The sequence below is a fragment of the Oncorhynchus mykiss genome, chromosome 7, assembly GCF_013265735.2.
Source record: "Oncorhynchus mykiss isolate Arlee chromosome 7, USDA_OmykA_1.1, whole genome shotgun sequence".
NCBI lineage: Eukaryota > Metazoa > Chordata > Actinopteri > Salmoniformes > Salmonidae > Oncorhynchus > Oncorhynchus mykiss.
The window spans coordinates 8,589,645-8,613,102 of record NC_048571.1 but is presented as its reverse complement, the minus strand read 5'-3'; the positions used below and the strand labels follow the sequence as shown (position 1 = coordinate 8,613,102).

Genomic DNA, 23,458 nt, shown 5'->3' with positions numbered 1-23,458 from the left:
TCTGCCCCTCACGCAACCATGACAATGGGAAAGGTAAGTCAGGCACCCACCTGCATTCATACGACTGGTTTTATAGTAGAACTGGAAAAAAACATCAAACATTTCGTTTTTTGTCCACCATATAATGACCACAACATACATCAGTTCAGTAGATGTAAGATACATTTTTTTTATGCTTTCAAATGTTTACACTCCCCTTTGCAGATCATCTTCTATGAGGACAGGAATTTCCAGGGTCGGCACCATGAGTGCATGAGCGACTGTGCCGACCTGCACTCCTACTTCAACCGCTGCAACTCCATCAAGGTGGAGAGCGGCATGTTCATGGTCTACGAGAGGCCCAACTACACTGGCCACCAGTACTTCCTGAGGAGGGGAGAGTACAATGACAACCAGCGCATGATTGGCATCAACGACTGTATCAGGTCCTGCCGCATGATCCCCATGGTAAACCCAGTGTAGATGCCTCAAACACAGCTCATCACTAGACCCATCTCACATTGCAATGTGTTTTTATAGAAGAGCACCAATGAAAACCTCTTGATGTTCCTCAAGGCTCCGTTTCGGCCCCACCTATTTTGCTGTGTTGTCTTGTTAATAATTGACCTCTAATTTGTAGTAATGTAAAAACCCAATATGACCTCTATTTCATCGTCCTGTAGCACCGCGGCTCCTACAGGATGAGGCTGTACGATCGCCCCGACATGAGTGGCCAGATGCAGGAGCTGAACGACGACTGTCCCAATGTCCAGGACCGCTTCCGCATGTCCGACATCAACTCCTGCAACGTGATGGACGGCCACTGGCTCATGTACGACCAGCCCAACTACAAGGGCAGACAGTACTACCTGAAGCCTGGCGAGTATCGCAGACCCAGCGACTGGGGTGGCCTGAGCCCCAGGATCGGATCCCTCCGACGGATCTCTGACTCCAACAACTAAAAGTTCTATGTTCCAGGTCTGTTCTCAATAAAGCTGCATGTTCAACCAAACAGTATGTTCAACCAAACAGTATGTTCAACCAAACAGCATGTTCAACCAAACAGCATGTTCAACCAAACAGCATGTTCAACCAAACAGTATGTTCAACCAAACAGTATGTTCAACCAAACAGCATGTTCAACCAAACAGTATGTTCAACCAAACAGCATGTTCAACCAAACAGCATGTTCAACCAAACAGTATGTTCAACCAAACAGCATGTTCAACCAAACAGTGTGTGTCTCCAAACAGTATGTTCAACCAAACAGCATGTTCAACCAAACAGTATGTTCAACCAAACAGTATGTTCAACCAAACAGCATGTTCAACCAAACAGTATGTTCAACCAAACAGCATGTTCAACCAAACAGTGTGTGTCTCCAAACAGTATGTCTCCAAACAGTGTGTGTCTCCAAACAGTATGTCTCCAAACAGTGTGTGTCTCCAAACAGTATGTCTCCAAACAGTATGTGTCTCCAAACAGTATGTTCAACCAAACAGTATGTGTCTCCAAACAGTGAATCACTTGTGCAGGTGCTTCTAGAACCATCCACAGAACACAGAGGGATTTGTGTTCAATATTTAGTGTTACAGTATCATGCACTTTAACAGCATTGTATAACAATAAATGTATGCATATGCATGGTAGAGTACGCTGGTAGTTCCTATAGGAGGACGGGCTACGCTGGTGGGAGGAACTATAGGAGGACGGGCTACGCTGGTGGGAGGAACTATAGGAGGATGGGCTACGCTGGTGGGAGGAACTATAGGAGGACGGGCTACGCTGGTGGGAGGAACTATAGGAGGACGGGCTACGCTGGTGGGAGGAACTATAGGAGGATGGGCTACGCTGGTGGGAGGAACTATAGGAGGACGGGCTACGCTGGTGGGAGGAACTATAGGAGGACGGGCTACGCTGGTGGGAGGAACTATAGGAGGACGGGCTACGCTGGTGGGAGGAACTATAGGAGGATGGGCTACGCTGGTGGGAGGAACTATAGGAGGACGGGCTACGCTGATGGGAGGAACTATAGGAGGACGGGCTACGCTGGTGGGAGGAACTATAGGAGGACGGGCTACGCTGGTGGGAGGAACTATAGGAGGACGGGCTACGCTGGTGGGAGGAACTATAGGAGGACGGGCTACGCTGGTGGGAGGAACTATAGGAGGATGGGCTACGCTGGTGGGAGGAACTATAGGAGGACGGGCTACGCTGGTGGGAGGAACTATAGGAGGATGGGCTACGCTGGTGGGAGGAACTATAGGAGGATGGGCTACGCTGGTGGGAGGAACTATAGGAGGACGGGCTACGCTGGTGGGAGGAACTATAGGAGGATGGGCTACGCTGGTGGGAGGAACTATAGGAGGATGGGCTACGCTGGTGGGAGGAACTATAGGAGGATGGGCTACGCTGGTGGGAGGAACTATAGGAGGATGGGCTCATCATAATGGCTGGAATGGAAGCAATGGAACGGCTTAAAACGCACTGTTTTCATGTGTTTGATACTATTCCAATGATTCCATTCAAGCCATTACAACATGGAAGACGGTTCAAAAATACAACGTTAACATCATCAGATGCACCTTTTATGTTGCAATGTTGCAATATAATCCATTCCCATTCTGTAACTCAAGTTCTTCAATCAACAGTGCTGACTATGAGTTGCCCAGACATTTCCCTATTGTATCATGAATGAAAATATTAGCAGATTCTGCTGAGTACAGATGTAGGATCTTAATTTGAGCCAGTTTGCTACAGCAGGAAAATAATCCTGCAGCAACAGGAAATTTGAATTATTATATGGATTATAATTAATGGGATTGGGGTTGATACATTTTTTTTTGATACATCTGAAATGTCAAAGTGGTAATGACAAACTTCAAAAGCCTTTTTGAATGCATTGCAGGAAAGTTCACCAGAAACAGGGTGATCAAATTAGGATCCTACATCTGTAACACATTACACAAATGAGTGCAAAGCAAAATATGTAAGGTATTCATTTCATATAATTCTCAAATTGTCATGAACAGCCTGTTCATGACAATAACCAATGAATACAAATATTTGATGTGAGATATTTAGGGTACACACATGGTCTATTCTAGGTCGATTCACTCCACAGTTTCACTCAGTAAACCACGGTAATATGGGAGTTCATTCATGGTAAAAACCTTTTAAAAGTTCAACCAACCTAACAGATACGTTTGCATATTCATTCTTTCTCCGTGGTTTAAAATACAAAAGGCAGGAAAAAAGGCTCTAATGTGTGGATGGATTTATTTCAACATGATTTCCCATTGGTCATTGATTCAAGAGTCATACATTCAGCTTCTTACATATCAATACGTCTGATGGAACCCACTCTGGCGCTCATGCTTCCCCACTCGTTGTATCTCCTGTACTCTCCCGGGGTCAGCAGGTACTGGCGCCCCCTGTAGTTGGGGTGCTCATACAAAAGCCAGGAGCCCTCCATCACATTGCAAGAGTAGATGTCATTGTAATGGAAGCGCTCGTAGAGGTTGGGGCAGTCGTCCGTCAACTCCGTCATCTGTCCTCCAAACTCGGAGCGCTCGAAGATTCTCATACGGTGAGATCCCTGATGCTGTGGATACAGAGAGGAATGTTATTGGGATGATACTCATGTGTAGCCATCTCAGAAAAATATGTGGTAGACTACGTCCAACCTCAGTCAGTGGAGGCTGATGGAGGGAGAAATGGGAAGGATAATAAGCCTGTCCTCCCCATGTCTTTCTCCACCAGCCTCCACTGCTCAGAATCCAGCAGTTGATTTCCTGTAGTTTTGGGATCAAACTATAAAGGTCCAGAAGTCCCTGTAATACTTTAGAATCCCTCCAATACTTCAGAGTTAACGGGATCTCTTTAACCTCTTCCTTAATTCGTCTCTTACCTGGGGGATCATGCGGCAGGACCTGACGCAGTCATTGAAGCCCATCCAACGCTGGTAGTCGGAGAACTCGCCTTCCTTCAGGAAGTACTGATAGCCCATGTAGCTGGGCCTCTCGTACACCATCCAGTTGCCGCTCTCCACCTTGATGGAGTTGCAGCGGCTGAAGTGGGCATGTAGGTCAGAGCATTCTCCACCACACTCATAAGAGTGACCCTGGAAGTTTCTGTCTTCGTAGAAAATGATCTAAAAAACAGATCAATTGAGGTGTTTTATTGTGTAAGACCAGATCTCTTCCCCAGCAGTAAGCCCCAAGATTTAGAATTCCTTTGAAATATTGTACAGACTAAAATTCCTGATCAGAGGCACACATTACCTTTAATGAATCTCATCCCCTTTTATTGATTTCGGTAGAATAATCTATGGAGGAATGCAGAGGCACAACATATGCATAGCATAAAAACCAGCCTTACCTTTCCCATTGCGAAGGTTAACTTTGGTCTCACTGGCACTCAGCAAGGGCTGGGAGGTGCGTCCTCTCTTTATAATCCATGGATCAACGGCAGTATTGTCATGTAAATAGTTGGACTTTTAACATGTCAGCGTTTTTTTCCGCCAGAATGCTGTGAACACTGCAACGTATTTTTTGTCTTAGGTGGTCAACACAGTAAGCATTTTTACTTTTCAACAAAGGCTTATTTTATTTAGGATGATTGTCATTTTAAAATGTCTTGTAGATGAGTGATCATCTCTTGACGATTACAACCATGTTGTTTTAGACTAGATTGTGTTTTGATATGAAGACTGGTGTAGAAATGGAAGACCAATCTGAGTAATACAAGTGTCCAGTTTTGTGTACCAACCCAGGTTAAAACATTATAGTAGTGATAATGATGTTTTCCTATATGTACCCCATCACATTTTATAGAAAACAAAGTACACAGTACATTTGGAGGGGGGAGTTCTTTATTTAAAAAATTTAAACATCTCCATGTCACCAATCTTCCTCTTGGCTCTCTGAAGGGAAAACTTGATGGCACGGATTTAACATAAAAACACTGTAAAACATATAATTGAATAATTCATCCAATGTCAAGTCATTACATTTGTTTATATATTCAATGTGCCTTGAGATACTTATTCAGTTCCTCTACATTGTGACGTTTTGATAAAACCAAGAAAACGTAATACTCTAATTTAATGCTATAATTCAAGGCTGTTCAATTCTGGTCCTGGAGGGCCAAACCACTTCTGGGTTTCATCCTCTACTTCTAATCAGGGACTGATTTAGACCTGGGACACCAGGTGGGTGCAAATTAACTACCAGGTAGAAACAAAAACCAGAAGTGGTTTAGCCACACTAATTTAATATGTACAATAACTCTGTTTCTGTAATCATCTTTTGTAATGAATCACCTGGCAATGCCCATACTACTGTCATGACGTTGGCCTGGGGGTAGGTTTATGACAGTCATAAATACCTCTTCCCCCCTTTTTCCTCTCTCTACCCTACTGATGTTACATTTGCAAAACCCTTGGTTAACATAGAGATTCTGGGAAAATCAGGAGGTGGGGGGAAATTAACTATATTCTGGTAATCCGACCAATTGAACATATGCGCTGGTACTTAATGAATACGATGTCAGTTCGGTTGTCATCTGAGACATTCTCATCAATGATAAGATGACAAACTCTACAGTGGAAAGTCTACACATCAGAGTTATCGGATTCACATGGAATTGTTGTTCAATATAAATGTTTGAATATGAAATTATTTGTGATGGGATGAAATGTGATTTTAGCTTCTAAAATGTGAGATTTGGGTTTTCATAAGGTAGGGCTCTGCTCAATCAGTGGCCCGCCCCTGTGAAGGGACATGGGCTATAAAACTTTTCAAACACGCCCTCCTCTCCCTTCCTATATAAAGCCTTGACGACAATGTAACCTCCTGTTCCGAGGATGTGAGGACGACGGTCCGATGTCAGAATGGTTCAGATAATAACTACAGAACGAACCCAACATCAGCATGAGCTTTGGTTGCGAATGGTATGAACTTTGAACTCTTATTCACTTCAGAAGTGACACCTCCTAGCCGTTGAGTTAGCAACAGCAGCTGCAAATGCGGGTTAGGAAGGAACATACAGAGTATCCCGTTTACCACACAACGACGTTACTACAACGTATCCAATTTACCAGCAGAGACATTCTTCAAAGGAGAAAGGACTAGGTTGGGCAACACGAGCTTCCATCTATCACCAACCTACCGAAGCGCAGCTCAAAGTAAATATTTATTGCATTTTCCTTTTCCAAATGGGCGGTAACTTAGAATGCATAGGATACTGTATTTACGATAGCACAGCTTCGCCCTTTGTTCCTCAGTCTTCCCGCTCTTTCACTCAAACCCAGCCCCTTTTCTGTAACCAGCTGTCATATCTGTTCTGCCCGCTAGGGACGTTTTCCTTTATGACATAATTTGTAATCAAGTTATGATTAATTATGTGTATGTGTAATTCTGTGTGATTAGTTGGGTATTTAGCAAATAAATAATTAAACCCAATTTTGTATTGCTGATTCAACTTGTTAGCCAGGGTTTGTGCAGATAACCAAGAATTTGCAACTTTCAGTTGAGACTGAATTAAGGTGAGGATTAATATTGACTGCTATTGATGTAAAATATTACTAGGTCTTTAAGAGTTTTTTCGGAAGATAACAGCGCTATAAATATTATTTTGTGGTGCCCCGACTCTCTAGTTAATTACATTTACATGATTAGCTCAATCAGGTGATATTAATTACGGAGAAATTATTTTATAGAATAGCATGTCATATCACTTAATCCGGCATAGTCAAAGACACGACACTACCCACAATTATGCTTTAAATAGTGTCCCTGCTACATTAAATGTTAATCTCAGCAAAATGGAGGTATCAAAATAGTTGAAGCATTTGTACATACGTGAGGAATGCCACTGCAAGGCCGGCTAGGGTAAACAGTAGCTGGTGTTGGCCAAACAACAGCCCTTGCAGATCTGGGTCAGAGAGGAAAAGTAAACAACAGTCTTTGTAGATCTGGCTCAGAGAGGAAAAGTAAACAACAGCCCTTGCAGATCTGGGTCAGAGAGGTAAACAACAGCCCTTGCAGATCTGGGTCAGAGATGAAAAGTAAACAACAGCCCTTGCAGATCTGGGTCAGAGAGGTAAAGTAAACAACAGCCCTTGCAGATCTGGGTCAGAGAGGAAAAGTAAACAACAGCCCTTGCAGATCTGGGTCAGAGAGGAAAAGTAAACAACAGCCCTTGCAGATCTGGGTCAGAGAGGAAAAGTAAACAACAGCCCTTGCAGATCTGGGTCAGAGAGGAAAAGTAAACAACAGCCCTTGCAGATCTGGGTCAGAGAGGTAAAGTAAACAACAGCCTTTGCAGATCTGGGTCAGAGAGAAAAAGTAAACAACAGCCCTTGCAGATCTGGGTCAGAGAGGTAAAGTAAGCAACAGCCCTTGCAGATCTGGGTCAGAGAGGAAAAGTAAACAACAGCCCTTGCAGATCTGGGTCAGAGAGGAAAAGTAAACAACAGCCCTTGCAGATCTGGGTCAGAGAGGAAAAGTAAACAACAGCCCTTGCAGATCTGGGTCAGAGGTCAAGTAAACATTGACCAAAACATCTGCTCTATCACTGTTTTCCCTGCAGAGATGACAACTTTGTCAGGTAAGATCAAGCTGTATGCAGAGCCAATACTTCTCTAACTATTACAATTGAACTGTTGTCTGTATCCATTATCTATCTAATCTACATGTTGTATTTAGAGTCATTACAAACCCGCTCCCGTGGGGATGTTTGTGTTCATTTAGTGTTGCAGTCGACCTTTTATACATTGCGTATTTACAGTTGATCCACCCTTCATTTCTATGGGGTCAGCATAATAAACTGTCTCTTTTAGCTTTTGTTGGCTTCAAATCCTCCTACTGTGAGATGTTCTATAGGCTTAATCCCTCCAAGGTTTTAATACTAGTACGTGTCGAAACAAAGACAAAGTGAAGCTACTAAACGATGGGGAGATACTAGTAGGTGTCTAAACAAAGACAATAAAGTGAAGCTACTAAACGATGGGGAGATACTAGTAGGTGTCTAAACAAAGACAATAAAGTGAAGCTACTAAACGATGGGGAGATTCTAGTACGTGTCGAAACAAAGACAATATAAGTAACAAACAAGTTGATGTGTTTATAAGTCACAAGCAACATTCTTTATAACAAAAGGGTGGATTTGAAGCTTTATTATGTTATTTAACCACTTTGTAACCTCATATATAACCTCTTCAGCACCATACATAACTTTGTAACCTCATATATAACCTCTTCAGCACCATACCGATCAGTGGAGGCTCCTCAGAAGAGGAAGGAGAGGACCATCTTCCTCAGTGAATTTCATAAAAAAAAATATATTTTTAAACATTTAAAAAGTTATCCTTTTTAGATAAAATTATAATAAATATAATCACGTCACCAAATAATTGATTAAAACACGCTCTGTCGAGGCGGTCTAAGGCACTGCAGTGCTTGAGGAGTCACTACAGATCTGGGCTTGTTCCCGAACTGTGTCGCAGCCGGCCATGACCAGGAGACTCATGAGGCGATGCACAATTGGCCCAGCGTCATCCGGGTTAAGGGAGGGATTGGCCAGCCGGGATGGTCGTGTCCCATCGCGCATGCACACTGACACGGTTGCACGTTGTACAGTGTTTCCTCCGACACATAACCCGGCTTCCGGGTTAAGCGAGCAGTGTGTCAAGAAGCAGTGGAGCTTGGCAGGGTCATGTTCGAGAGGATGGCGGGAGTTTTGCTTCTCCCATGTCCGTACGGGAGTTACAGCGATGGGACAAGACTATAACTATCAATTGGATATCACAAAATTGGGGAGAAAAAGGGTTAAAAAATAAAATAATACAAATAAAGTAAATCAACTCAATACACTCTGTAGGGAAGCACCATGGTGTAGCCGGAGGACAGCTAGCTTCAGCTAGCTTCTTGACATCAATACAAAACATCAAAACATCAATACAAAACCTAGGAGTCTCATGGTCCTCACCACCTTCCATAGACTTACACAGTAATTATGACAACTTCCCGGGGGATGTCCTCCAACCTATCAGAGCTCTTGCAGCATGAAATAACATGTTGTCCACCCAATCAAAGGATCAGAGAATGGATCTAGTACTGAAAGCATAAGCTACAGCTAGATAGCACTGCAGTGCTATCTACAGTGCTATCTAGATAGCAAATGCAGCTAGCTAGTTTAGTCTACTCAAACACCCTGCTCAAACAGAGGTATGCTATGTCACTGTAGCTAGTCAAGGCAAGCTTTTGCTTTTGAGTGATAAACTGCTTACACTGTAACGTTACTGCATGATTGTAGCGGTTTTACCAGCGTGTTAGTTCTATTAGCTATGTTGACTATGATGTTACTTTAGCTAATATAGTGACAATGATGTAGGCTGTGTGTAGCGGTTATGATATGGTTTGGCTTGGAAAGTTTTTTTCACCTGGTCACAAACAGCTGATGTGTTGCGCATTATAGTCCATAAGCGAAGGGAAAAGGTGAGTGGAGGAGAGCGCATAGATGCGAGAAAGAATAGAATGTGGCTGCTATGAAAGCGAACTGTGTTTACGCGTGATCAGGGGTGTATAAATTCCACCGATTCTGTTGAAAATCGGGGATAAACATACCTGAATTTGTCCAATAGAAACTCTTGTTTGCAACTGTGGGACTAATGATTACACCATATATCAGCTAGATGCAGGCGAGAGTGATGGCTTCAAAGTATGTTCGGTGTGAACACACAAAAGACATTGATTGCCAAAACTCTGTTCATAGGTGCTCTTGGCAAGCAAACGTCTGACAATCTCACTGGTGTGTGGGATCAACTGGGAACTCATTTAGTTTTAATTATGACTCCTGATGACATCATAGAGAGTCATTTTCTTATGACATTTTTTTCTCCATATTTTTGACTACAGAACATGTAGATATTGGTATCAGTGGGGGTCAGTGCAGTTTAAGATGAGGCCGATATTCTTTTTCAGGAGCATGGCCTTATTTCTATTACGGCATATTGGATGACTGTCATTCATATTCCGTTCTGCCAGTTCAATGTAACAGTGATAGGTTAAAGCTACTACATGATACTTGAATTTGCCCTATACCCATCATGAGGTTGCTACAACGTAGCCTATGAATGAAAGTTTACAGTCTTGTTAAAATACTCCAAACTAGAAGGTAGCAGCAGTGTTGCATTCTTCAGCTTAGTTTGACAATGCTAGTTCCTATGTATTTTGTTTTGTAGGTATCCAATGTTAGCTAACTAGCTAGCTGTGCTAATGTTGCTATTGTTGTAGAATGCCCTTGGTGATCCTTGTCAGATGGCCAAAGCTAGATAACTAGCTAGCAAGATGACAAAGAAACTATTTCATTCACTCTCCATAATCCCATGCTGCCAGTGGCATTTTTTTGTTAGCTAAACCTTTAGCATGTAATTCGCTAGCCAGCACAATATATTTTTTCCTTTTGTTGTTACTCCTCTCGGCTCCCCCAATTTGTGCTCTCTGATTGGCTCGAAGTCAAGTTGTCGGCCACTGAGGAGGGTTGTGATTCTACAAGTAGAAATGGCATGTTCGTCGGTATGCAGCAGGAACGTTTTTTTTGTTCTAGAAAGAGAAGGGACAGCCTCCTACCTATCAGCAGTCTATCAACAGTCAAATTCTCAATGTGTTTCATTCTTTAGGGGGAAGGTGTTTGCCTTCTCTCAGCGTCATCGCAAAACTCATATATTTTTTCAAAATACATCTCTTGATTGACAAGTTTAATGATTTCTAAATAACAAAACTACAAAAAAAACTAACGGACAGAACCTAATGTTTATTTTGGTTGGAATATTATGGGTCATTGGAGCTAACAACCCCTGGCCATTTGAAAACATGCACGGCTGGAATTTAGGCCTTGGGCCAATTCAATAAGAAACTGGCCTGGCTCTATGGAGGCTATTTGGGACCTGCAGACCACCGTACACTTCCATGCCAAACTATTAATGAGGAAGGGACCAACTAGTGGCGTCAACTAGTAGAGTTTTGGTTAACTCAGAAAAAGGCCCACAGACCTAGTACAAATCATTTCTAATTGCAAATAAATAAACAAAAAATAGATATGTTTTGTTGTCACATACACCAGATAGGTGCAGGAAAATGAGGTATTTTATAGGGTCAGCCATAGTAGTACAGCGCCCCTGGAGCAAATTAGGGTTAAAAGCCTTACTTGTCGGCTCAGGTACTCAAACCAGCAACCATTTGGTTACCAGCCCAACGCTCTAACCACTAGGATACCAATGAGAAGAGTTTTCAGTGTTAAGAGAGGAAGATGATTTTAGAGTAACTTGAAGTATTACTGTATGTTGACATTGGGTTTGAATATTAAAAATGGAATCTGGATATGATTGGTATGGGCTTGTAAGTATACAGATGGTTTGAAGATACATCAATAATTTCACTCTGCTGCTGGTGATTCTCTGATCCCTCTCTACGCAGACGACACCATTCTGTATACATCTGGCCCTTCTTTGGACACTGTGTTAACTAACCTCCAGACGAGCTTCAATGCCATACAACTCTTATTCCGTGGCCTACAACTGCTCTTAAATGCTAGTAAAACTAAATGCATGCTCTTCAACCGATCGTTGCCCGCACCTGCCCGCCCTTCTAGCATCACTACTCTGGACGGTTCTGACTTAGACTATGTGGACAACTACAAATACCTAGGTGTCTGGTTAGACTGTAAACTCTACTTCCAGACTCACATTAATCATCTCCAATCCAAAATTAAATCTAGAATCGGCTTCTTATTTCGCAACAAAGCATCCTTCACTCATGCTGTTAAAACATACCCTTTGTAAAACTGACTATCCTACCGATCCTCGACGATGTCATTTACAAAATAGCCTCCAACACTACTCAGCAAATTGGATGCAGTCTATCACAATGCCATCCGTTTTGTCACCAAAGCTCCATATACTACCCACCACTGCGACCTGTATGCTCTCGTTGGCTGGCCCTCACTTCATATCCTTAGCCAAACCCACTGGCTCCAGTTCATCAATAAGTCGTTGCTAGGTAAAGCCCCGCAGCACCCACCTGCAGCACGAGCTCCAGCAGGTATATCTCACTGGTCACCCCCAAAGCCAATTCTTTCTTCGGCCGCCTTTCCTTACAGTTCTCTGCTGCCAATGACTCGAACAAACTGCAAAAATCCGTGAAGCTGGAGACTCATGTCTCCCTCACTAGTTTTAAGCACCAGCTGTCAGAGCAGCTCACAGATCACTGCACCTGTACATAGCCCATCTGTAAACAGCCCATCCAACTACCTCATCACCATATTGTTATTTATTTATCTTGCTCCTTTGCACCCCAGTACCGCTACTTGCACACTCATCTTCTGCTCATCTATCAACCCAGTGTTTAATTTAACATACTGTAATAATTTCGCCACTATGGCCTATTTATTGCCTCACCCCCCTTATCCTACCTCATTTGCACACACTGTATATAGACTTTCTCTATTGTATTATTGACTGTATGTTTGTTTATTCCAGGTTTAACTCTGTGTTGTTGTTTGTGTCGCACTGCTTTGTTTTACCTTGCCCAGGTCGCAGTTGTAAATGAGAACTTGTTCTCAACTGGCCTACCTGGTTAAATAATGAAATTTAATTATTTTTTTTAGAATATGAATATATAAATTATGTGTTGGAGAAAAATATACCATTACTGCTGTTTTGGAACCACAAGAAGAATCAATGATCATCTTTTTGTTATAGATTGCAAGTACATTTTCTTGGGAATAGATTGTATGTAACATTATTTTGTATTCAAATATTAAATTACCTGAAACATTGAATCAATTGAATTTGAGATGGATGTGTCATGACTGGCCTGTTTGGATCAGGACCACACTCCTCCTACAAGAGACATCTCTCACACCCACCAGAGGGGGAGAGATCGACAGGTATGGTGGTGGGGGGTTTTATGACATCATGCCCATTGTAAATCTTAAGGCAGCAAACAAAATCCCTTTGTCCTCTCAATATGGAGGAAGAGAATGTATGATGGGCCTATGGAGAACCTACCTCAGAACAGTAACGATCGTCATATTGAGGAGACCAAAGCGCAGCGTGGTGTGAATGCATGATTTAATGAAAGACAGAAAACCACGACATACACTAAAACAACCGTGACCGCTAAAGAAACTCTGTGCTAACATGCAACATCACATAGACAATAACCCACAAAATACCCAAAGAAGATGGCTGCCTAAATATGGTTCCCAATCAGAGACAACGATAAACAGCTGCCTCTAATTGAGAACCAATCTAGGCAACCTTAGACATACAAAACACCTAGATGGTAAACAACCCCATAAACCTACAAAACCCCTAGAGAGTACAAAAACACATTCTTTACCCATGTCGCACCCTGACCTAACCAAAATATATAAAGAAAACAAAGAATACACAGGTCAGGGTGTGACAGTAACATGCAATAAACGGACTCTGGAACAATGTGTTTCGTCAGCCAAACTGGTAGTAAATGACGATAGATGGAATATGAAAATTAATGTCATTTTTGTTATGTTATTAAAAGTGAAATGATGACGTTATAACGAAAACATTGTAACTTGAAGAGTTTTCACAATGTGTACCTGACGTTTGCATACTGTACATTGTGTGGAAAATGCCCAGATCAAGTCAAATGTTTTTATAAAGAGGAAATGTGAAGTTAGTTGTCTAAATTGTATTTGAGTAAAATCCAGACCTTACCTCGTCACTAGTTACACCCTAAAGGCGGAAAGACCCATTTCTGACCCGAGGGGATAAAACATGTTAAGAATTATCATATCAGACTAGGTGGCCACCAGCTGCAGCCGAGGTCCGATTAGTTGTAACCCCAAAACGTAACACGAGGTTGAAGAAGACAAAGGAACGTCTTAATCTACGGATGAGTAGCTGTGTCTAAGAGGGTGAATTCAAGCAGGACCACCTGGTTACCACTCTCCAAGGAATTGTGTGTCTACACTGCTTTCATTCCTACACTGGAGCCCCTGAGCTACACAGCTGACCGTACTCAGAAGACCCCCTTTCAGAACAAGGCTAGGAAACAGACCACGAAGAGAAAGGACACTGACATCGTGTGGACAATCAGAGCGTTACGCCCGGTAACAACAGAAGTGTCACCATCAGAGGAGAATTCAGAACTCGGACCCCATCGGAGTCCTTCGACACATAATTACATTATTATATTCTGACCCATGAGAGCGGCAGTTCGGGTTACGATTAGGGTTAAACTAAACATAGTTTACAAATGTACCCATGTGTGCTTTTCTCTCGTACCCTCTCTCTTTCTCTCTCTTTTGAAATCCCCATTTTGTGTAACATGTGTGATATTGTGTTGGCCCGCTAGGGACCTGTTTCATTGTACTAAGTTCTAATCAATGGCCTAGACTGTGTGTATGTGTATCTTATATTATAATTTTAGCTTGTTAGTAAATAAACAATCACCTCAGTTGGTGTGGTACGGACTTATTTAGTGGGTTTGTGCAGATTCCCGGGTTATGCGATGTTCAGGATGAGACTGTAGAGGAAATTAATTCATTAGCGACGGTTGTAAAAATCGATATTCTGATATTATTTGAGTTAATTTGGGAAATAGAAACTCAATAAAACCAAACTTTCCCATGGTGCCCCAGATGAATGATTCATTTAATCACGTAATTATAAACCATGAATAATTCGATGAGCAGTAGTCGTCACATTAATCAATACAACGTCACGTCACGACCAATGCTTTTATACAAGCCTTTATTGTCAACCTAATATTCACATCAAACAGTGAGTTAACAAGAATCCATGATACGCCTCATAGACTGCCATCTCATGTTGCCCATGCTTCCCCCCATGTTGCTGAAGTTCCTGTACTCTCCAGGCCTCAGGTACATCTGCCTGCCTCTGTAGTTGGGCTGCTCGTACATGAGCCAGTGGCCGTCCATCACATTGCAGGACTGGCAGTCGGACATACGGTAACGGTCCATCATGTTCTCACAGTCGTCCATCATCTCGTGCATCTGGCCTCCAAAGTTTTCCCTCTCGTAGATCCTCATCCTGAACTGGCCACTGTGCTGTAATGGAAAACCACAACAACCAAAGCCATTAGAAAAATTGCTAACTGTTAACACATTTTTTATTATAAAATGTTATTCCAATTATAACAATTTTATCCAATCCAATACTATCAGTGATAACAGAAACATATGAATTAGTTGTTTATTTACCATGGGGATGTTACGGCAGGACCTAATGCAGTCAGACATGCCCATACGCTGGTGGTCACCATACTCTCCTCTCCTCGCAAAGTACTGGTTTCCCTGGAAGTTGGAGCGGTCATACACCATGAAGCAGCCGCTCTCCACCCTGCAGGAGTTGCACCTGCTCAGGTAGGAGGTCAACTCAGGGCAGTCTGAGCTGGTCTCATAGGAACGACCCTGGAAGTTCCTGTCCTCGTAGAAGATGATCTGGAGGTTAAAAGAAACAACAATATTGACTCCAAACAGTAATATGACAAGTTCAAAATTCACGTTCAACTGCAATTTTGAAAGTTTCTTCAGTGGTGAGGGGCTGTAGGTTGGCGTACCTTTCCCATGGTCATGGTGACTCTTGCTTGGGTAACAGATCTATGGTGATACTTGGCCTGAACATGTATAGCTTATTCTCCGTCCTTGGGTACTTTTATACCTGGCTTAACGTCAAAAGAACCCCCAGCTCCATTGTGAAAAGTCCCGAGTTGGCATAATGGCATAGGGGCCCCTTTACACAATGGTTTCCAGCTAAACCCTTTATAACTCCCCATTGTGTGTATTTGTGAGGTGGGGTCCATTGTTGGATTGTTGCTGTGTGAATGACAGAGAGAAAATAAGAAAATTCTCTGATCATTTACTTCAAAGGGCACCCCATCTACTGTATAATATTATTATAATAACATTACATTATGCACATCATAATGAGTGAGGGATAGGAGAGAGCAAACTTCTTGTTATGAGAGGCTGGTCATGTATACTGTACATTGCCTCTCAATTTAACACACTGACATGTCCTGTCAGAGAAATCACTGAAAACAATATTTGATCTAGATGATCTAGATGTTCAGTGATAAGTGATTGATTGACTGGGATTAGGTTTTTCATTTCAAAGTGAAAATAGGCTAAATGAACATATTTCCTGTAAATTATTACACGAGTAATGTACAGGTAGACAACGTTATGGCTGGCTTTTGTTTTCAGTGAATCTCTAGTTCCCTGAGAATCTCTAGTTCCCTGAGAATCTCTAGTTCCCTGAGTGAAATGGAAAACCAATTTGCAGTCTTGAACTTTGATTGGAAATCAGTTCAGTTGATACTTTAATTCTGAACAGAAAAGTATTTATAAATACAAATTGGTCAAAAATGACCAATAGTCAAACAAAACTGAATTTGTTGCAAGAAATGAAGCTATTATATATCAGTTCTTGGTGTAGTGGTCTATATAGACTTCATGCCTATTTCTGCATCAGCCCACTTCATCCTTGTTGCCAAACAGTCTGGAGTTAGTCCATTATCCATTGTCTGTTGTCCTACCAATGAACAGTGTGGGTGGCCTCCTCCTGACTTAACCTCAAAACCCCTCGCAGCCATGGTCCATTCCCATTTCACATACTCTGATTTGGACTCACACACCAACTGTTCTGTGCTCCAATTTGCATGCTCAGAGCACGGTAGCATGCATATTGAGAAATACCCATTGTTGTCACTGTCACATACTGTAGTTAATCCATTTGAATCTGACCTTGCTATTGAATCTGACCTTGCTATTGAATCTGACCTTGCTATTGAACCTGACCTTGCTATTGAACCTGACCTTGCTATTGATCCACCGTGCATTTAAAGGAACTACAGCTTGTAAGGCTTAGTAAAGTCTTTGTTAGCAATGAGATGCTATATAAAATATAATAAAAGGGTTATGCCACATTTGTCAAAATACCAGATGGAATGTCCTTTAACCTTACCCTTTATCTAGTGCCATATTTTTTAAAATTGTATTTAACTGGGCAAGTCATTTAAGAACCAATTCTTATTTACAATGACGGCCTACCCCGTCCAGACCCTAACAACGCTGGGCCAATTGTGCGCCGCCCTATGGGACTCTCAATCACGGCCGGTTGTGAAACAGCCTGGAATCAAACCAGGGTCTGTAGTGATTCCTTTAGCACTGAGATGCAGTGCCTTAGACTGCTGCGCCACTCGGGAGTTTATGGATTACTTGTGAAGCACGTGTGTAGTGCTTATAATGGCTATGAATGATATATATATGTATAATATATATCTATAGAGCCTTTAGAAATTGTAGTTTGTTTAAAGTGTGTATTTCTTTTATCCAAATTTGATGTCAAGCAACAGTAAGTTAGTGTTTTAGGCAAGGTGAGCTCGTTGTTCCCCTCAGGATCTACTTTCCTTCTTCCTGGACATGCCTCACTTCCTGATTATGCCAGATATGTACTATTCCTTTAGTCACAGCATTCCAGTCACCCCCATTGGTTGAAATAATTTAGATTTGATTGAGTGATCTGACTGACATTTGAAAATGTGTTTATTAAATTTCAAAAAATAGGTTATTGTTTTGGTAGCCGTCATCTGTGTAAAAACATATTTGTTCATATTTTATATGAGGCATACACATAAGTGCATATATAATGTCTTATAATAGAAGGAGTTGTATCATACTTACTAATTGTTCATAAGTAATTATCCATCCTGATAATACATATAATGCGTTTGTCACGGTTTTCTTTATCTGAAGGGGAGACGGACCAAAATGCGGCGTGTCTATTGCGATCCATGTTTAATGAAGAAACACACTAAACACAAACACTACCAAAACAATAAATGTAACGAAAACCGAAACAGCCTATACTTGTGTAAACTAACACAGAACAAGGACATCAGGACACTAAGGACAATCACCCACGACCCAAAGAATATGGCTGCCTAAATATGGTTCCCAATCAGAGACAACGATAAACACCTGCCTCTGATTGAGAACCACTTCAGACAGCCATAGACTTCACTAGAACACCCCACTAAGCTACAATCCCAACACACCACATACAAAAACCCATGCCACACCCTGGCCTGACCAAATAAATGAAAATAAACACAAAATACTTCGACCAGGGCGTGACAGCGTTATAAGAAAAGAGAGCATAAAATGCATTATATCATTGCAAGAATGTGAAAATCTAGCAAAGAACACTCACATTTCGTGCTAGCTACATATTAGTGTTAAATTTAGGTCAAAGCTTAATTTCACTCGGCTAGCTTGATAATTATATGTTTAGCATCAGTCATGTCTTCAGCCTCTGCCAGCTTATTGGCAATCTTCACAGTTAGCTGTGTTCCTAGCAAAACAGTTAGCTAGCTAGCTAGGTAAGTGTCCGCAAGTGCCTAGCTTTTCCAAATATTTGTTGCTAGTTAACGTTAGCTACCCAGTCCTGCTAACTTGGGTAAATACAACACAGTGTTGGCTTGCAGCTCAGACATTTCTACCTTAGCCAGCTTGTTAGCTAGCTAGCTCTTAGATAATCACACAATGTTGTGCTGTTTGCAAATACCTCGTGCCATTAGAAATTTTAGCTAGCCAGCCAACATTAGCTAGCGACTCACTCAAATAGTCTAATCAAAGTGAATCAAAATCAAATCCAATTTTTGGTGTAGACTAACAGTGAAATGCTTACGGGTCAATTTACAACAATGCAGAGTTAAAGATGATATAAGCTGTAGCAAGATAAACTGTAGCTACTCTAATCTAGCTGCACCTTCCAAAATCCAGGGATCGAGCTAGCTAGCTAGTTTTCTTAGAGCAGGGGTAATGGCCGGTTTTAAATACCAAAAGGCTGATGCTATAAATCACGCTCAGTTCAAATTAATGCTGTTAAGTATCAATCAATCAATCACATTTAACTTCTTACATCAGCTGATGTCACAACGTGCTGTACAGAAAATCAGCCTAAAACCCCAAACAGCAAGCAATGCAGGTGTAGAAGTACGGTAGCTAGGAAAAACTCCCTAGAAAGGCCAGAACCTAGGAAGAAACCTAGAGAGGAACCAGACTATAAGGGGTGGCCAGCCCTCTTCTGGCTGTGCCGGGTGGAGATTATAACGTAACATGGCCAAGATGTTCAAATGTTCATAGATGACCAGCAGGGTCAATTAATAATATTCACAGTGTTGTCGAGGGTGCAACAGGTCAGTGCTGGAGTAAATGTCATTAAGGCCTTTCATAGCAGATCATTGAGACTATCTCTACCTCTCCTGCTGTCTCTAGAGAGTTGAAAACAGAAGGTCTGGGACAGAGCATTTTAGGTAGGTCAATAATGCATGATGCTTTTTAGGCTGATAATGCATTATAGTAATGTATTGTAAGAAAGCTATAACTACTTATGATACATTATATCTTATAGCGAGTATTATAAGGCACTATAAGTGTATTATAAGGCATTATTAAGGCACTTAAAATGAGTTATGTATGCTTCATAGAAATTATTACCACATATTCTATTTGATGAGTTTGTGTTTGTATTATGGCAATGTTACAGTTTTGGAGGATGGAAGTGTGAAGTGGTTTGATAAATATGGCATGCCACTGTGTAGTGTGAAGGGTTGTGACAAGTTAGTCACTAGTTCTTAAGAGTTGAATTTGTGAGTGATTGATTATGTCTGAGTAAGGACAGTATGATCTGTTGAGCTGAGGTTTCAAAGCTGAAGTTCCTTCCTCAAAGCTGAAGTTCCTCATAGTAAACAAAACAATTGATCACTTGAGCACCTGTCTGATTTCCATGCTTCATCATTTTAGTTAATTACAGGACCTTCTTTGCCTTTAAAAAAAAAGTGGCGTAGTCTTATTTCTTATTCAATCCTCATTTGGCGTAGTCGGCAGGATTCTGTTGTTAAGAGCTTATCTTGTCTAAAACACCCATTCACAAGGCAGTGTCAAGTGCCTAGCATAGGCTAGAGGTTTTTTAAGACTAAATATAAGGATTATAGAATTTGGGGAAAAGGGGACATTTTTGTTTACCTTGTGTTTACAGACATTTCAGCTGATATTACTGTTTATAGTGGTTGCAGTATAATCGTTGCTTATAGTGGCTTTTTAGTGGTTAGAGTATTATATTGATATAATAGTAATTTACAGTGCAGTGGCTGGTGGAAATAAGGTAATAAAATCACTGCAAAAAATGAAGGTTTAAAATGTTTATTAAAAAGTCGTTGCACTCTTTAAAGACAGCACATTTAAAAGGCAGCATCGTTGCTGATGCGCCTCATGGACTGGAACCTCATTTCATCATTTCCCATTCCCATCTCTCTCGTGTTCCTGTACTCTCCAGGCCTCAGGTAGGTCTGCATGCCTCTGAATTGGGGCTGCTCGTACATGACCCAGTGGCCGTCCATCACGTTGCAGGACTGCATCTCGGGCATATGGTAACGCTCCTGGATGGAGTCACAGTCGTCCATCACCTCGTGCATCTGGCCTCCGAAGTTCTCCTTCTCGTAGATCCTCATCCTGAACTGGCCCATGTGCTATTGGAAAGAAAATAACATATTTCACGCATCTATTAACGGAACAGGATGAGCTTGGTTGATAGGATGGCATACAATGCAATATGCCACAATCTAAAAAGAATGAAAAGATAAGCACAATACGGTATAATTGTTATCCTTTTCATTCATTTGCGGTTGAGGCATTTAGCTGGATCTACACAACCGATGGCATGGGATGTGTTTTTATGTTAACTTTAGATTACATTTGAGGTGTGAAAACTTTAGACAGACTTAGATTTTGGAGTGTAAGATAGTTTTATGGCATCGATGATTGTGGTCATTGTGGTGTGGTTGTGAATAGTTGTGGTCTGTTGTGCTGTCTGCAGAAGTGCTTACCTGGGGGATCATACGACAAGACCTGATGCAGTCGTTGAAGCCTAACATGTGCTGGTACTCAGGGTACTCTCCCCTCCTCAGGAAGTACTGGTGGCCCATGTAGTTGGGCCGGTCGTACACCATGAACATGCCACTCTCCACCCTGCAGGAGTTGCACCTGTTCAGGTGGGAGGAGAGCTCGGAGCAGTCGCTGCTGCACTCATAGGAGCAGCCCTGGAAGTTCCTGTCCTCGTAGAAGATGATCTGGAGAAAGAGAAAGTATGCTTTGAAAGTCTAAACATCTTGACGTGAAACCAATTGATTTTGATGTGCAAAAACTCATACATTCTATCCCGTTCAGAAATTATTCTACATAATAATTGTAATGTGTCTGACAAAATCAAACAATGCAACCATGATTATAATTACAAGTCATTATAAGTAATCTGTAGTTATCATAGTGTTCTGAATCTAAAAACACACACATCAAGGATATATTCCCCATTGGAAATGGGCTCTGATGCATCCTAGATTCATAGTTCCAGTGCCAGATGGCGTACAGTTCAGCACTGTGCACAGACTTTGATCACAGCCCCACATTACAGTACCTTTCCGTTCATGGTCACAGTTATTAGATTTCTGTTGTTCTCCCTACTGGCGTGCTGCCTTTTATGCTTGATGTAGCTCCAGAAGAATCTACCGCCCAATTGTATAAAACGCTGAGTCAGCTGAGCAACACTGTACTGTACTCTACATCAACGCCACGCTCACGGCAAAGAGTTATCATTTAGTGCTCTGTAAGGTAAAAGGGTTTAGATTAGGTCTGATTCCTTTTAGACGTATTGTATAGTCTCTTTGAAATAGACTCTGAAAGGTGAATTAACTATTTATGGATTTGAATTTAGCTTCAACATTTTATTTATGTAAATTATGTGCTCATAATGAACCATTTAGGGGAAACACTTATTTTATTTTATTTTAATTTAAATTGAACCTTTATTTAACTTTATAGGCTATGCTCATGCCAATTTCATTTGCATTAGGAATAGGTTTGTGCAGTGCACACAAGAAACTTCCACTCAAAAATGATATTTTGGTATTCCACTGTTGATGACAGTCCCGAAATATGTTGCATGTCAGCAGTCCAGTTTACAAGATATTGGACTTTCAAGAAGCAAAGTGTCACCGGCCGCATCATCATGATGCAAACTGCGGACTATTGAACAATACCAAAAGATAGTTGATTTTACCTTTAAGTGGTAGGTAAGGTGTAGGTAAAGGTGTACCTTACAATTTATATTGCATAGTATCAAAATAGTATTAAAAAAAAGTATCAAAAGCATTATGGGGGTTGTTTTAATTGCTCCTTGAGTGTATCAGCAATATGATATTCAGTGTTATTTAAAAAGTGCATGCAAATGTGAAATTTTCAAGTGTTTGTACAGTAGCTACATTCAATATCATTGAAAGATACTGTGATATTTAGTTTGACAGAAAACACTGTTTCAGGGGCCGCTCCAGAATCCCCCATAAGTGTTCCTGTCTCAGGGGCCGCTCCAGAATCCCCCATAAGTGTTCCTGTCTCAGGGGCCGCTCCAGAATCCCCCATAAGTGTTCCTGTCTCAGGGGCCGCTCCAGAATCCCCCATAAGTGTTCCTGTCTCAGGGGCCGCTCCAGAATCCCCCATAAGTGTTCCTGTCTCAGGGGCCGCTCCAGAATCCCCCATAAGTGTTCCTGTCTCAGGGGCCGCTCCAGAATCCCCCATAAGTGTTCCTGTCTCAGGGGCCGCTCCAGAATCCCCCATAAGTGTTCCTGTCTCAGGGGCCGCTCCAGAATCACTCTACATTAATATAGGGTAACACTTTACATTGCATTGTTCCTATAGGGTAACACTTTACATTACGTTGTTCCTATAGGGTAACACTTTACATTAAGTTGTTCCTATAGGGTAACACTTTATATTAAGTTGTTCCTATAGGGTAACACTTTACATTAAGTTGTTCCTATAGGGTAACACTTTACATTAAGTTGTTCCTATAGGGTAACACTCTACATTAATATAGGGTAACACTTTACATTACGTTGTTCCTATAGGGTAACACTTTATATTAAGTTTATTTTATAGGGTAAAGTTGGCCCTATAGGGTAACCCTTTATATTAAGTGTGTGTGTGTGAGTGAGTGTGTGCATAAGTGTGTGTGTGTACCTGCGTGGGCATAAAGAAAGCAGATGACTGTAATACATGAATTATGTAAGCAGGTGGGCGACTATACACTTTGATCTGTTCTGAAATTGAATAGCCACAATGTACTGTAATCCTGACCCCTATCAAATACCTTACTTTTATAAAACATCTATTGTGTTCAGTGAAATGGGTGGCCCCATTGTGAAGAATCGCTGACCAAGCAACATGACGCAGCATAGAGAGGTAAACCGCTGTCTGGTTGTTATGTACTGTAACGGAATAGATTTGATGTCCCTACAAAAACGTATCATGCCCACGAAGAATACAGTTGAAACTATTAGAAATGTTTCAGAAA

General features: G+C 41.5%; 4 protein-coding genes across 4 annotated transcripts; 1 reads left to right on the top strand and 3 right to left on the bottom strand.

Moving 5' to 3' along the window:
- LOC110527272 (gamma-crystallin M2-like) lies at positions 1-998 on the top strand. The gene is made up of 3 exons (XM_021608448.2): positions 1-33; positions 205-447; positions 663-998. Exons 1-3 carry the CDS (start codon positions 19-21, stop codon positions 939-941), a joined length of 537 nt encoding a protein of 178 aa, XP_021464123.1. The 5' UTR covers positions 1-18; the 3' UTR covers positions 942-998.
- Positions 999-3,239: 2,241 nt separating this feature from the next.
- LOC110527268 (gamma-crystallin S-1-like) lies at positions 3,240-4,419 on the bottom strand. Its single transcript, XM_021608437.2, has 3 exons — positions 4,360-4,419; positions 3,890-4,132; positions 3,240-3,583 (listed from the first exon to the last, which is right to left on the bottom strand). Exons 1-3 carry the CDS (start codon positions 4,366-4,368, stop codon positions 3,314-3,316), a joined length of 522 nt encoding a protein of 173 aa, XP_021464112.2. The 5' UTR covers positions 4,369-4,419; the 3' UTR covers positions 3,240-3,313.
- A 10,343-nt stretch (positions 4,420-14,762) lies between these two features.
- LOC110527267 (gamma-crystallin M3-like) lies at positions 14,763-15,741 on the bottom strand. Its single transcript, XM_021608436.2, has 3 exons — positions 15,609-15,741; positions 15,250-15,489; positions 14,763-15,096 (listed from the first exon to the last, which is right to left on the bottom strand). The coding sequence occupies exons 1-3, from the start codon at positions 15,621-15,623 to the stop codon at positions 14,815-14,817; spliced, it is 537 nt and encodes a 178-aa protein (XP_021464111.1). The 5' UTR covers positions 15,624-15,741; the 3' UTR covers positions 14,763-14,814.
- Positions 15,742-20,240: 4,499 nt separating this feature from the next.
- LOC118965341 (gamma-crystallin M3-like) lies at positions 20,241-22,722 on the bottom strand. Its single transcript, XM_036984403.1, has 3 exons — positions 22,393-22,722; positions 20,940-21,212; positions 20,241-20,582 (listed from the first exon to the last, which is right to left on the bottom strand). Exons 1-3 carry the CDS (start codon positions 22,720-22,722, stop codon positions 20,295-20,297), a joined length of 891 nt encoding a protein of 296 aa, XP_036840298.1. The 3' UTR covers positions 20,241-20,294.
- Between the last annotated feature and the right edge of the window lie 736 nt (positions 22,723-23,458).

Coding starts and splice junctions, on each gene's coding strand:
- LOC118965341 (XM_036984403.1), bottom strand. CDS start 22,722: ATGGGGGATTCTGGAGCGGCCCCTGAGACAGGAACACTTATGGGGGAT. Junction 21,213..22,392: donor CTGTCAAACTAAATATCACA/GTATCTTTCAAT, acceptor CAAGATGTTTAG/ACTTTCAAAGCATACTTTCT. Junction 20,583..20,939: donor CTTGTCGTATGATCCCCCAG/GTAAGCACTTCT, acceptor TCTTTCCAATAG/CACATGGGCCAGTTCAGGAT.
- LOC110527268 (XM_021608437.2), bottom strand. Junction 3,584..3,889: donor CCTGCCGCATGATCCCCCAG/GTAAGAGACGAA, acceptor CTGTATCCACAG/CATCAGGGATCTCACCGTAT.
- LOC110527272 (XM_021608448.2), top strand. Junction 448..662: donor CCTGCCGCATGATCCCCATG/GTAAACCCAGTG, acceptor ATCGTCCTGTAG/CACCGCGGCTCCTACAGGAT.
- LOC110527267 (XM_021608436.2), bottom strand. Junction 15,097..15,249: donor CCTGCCGTAACATCCCCATG/GTAAATAAACAA, acceptor TTTCCATTACAG/CACAGTGGCCAGTTCAGGAT.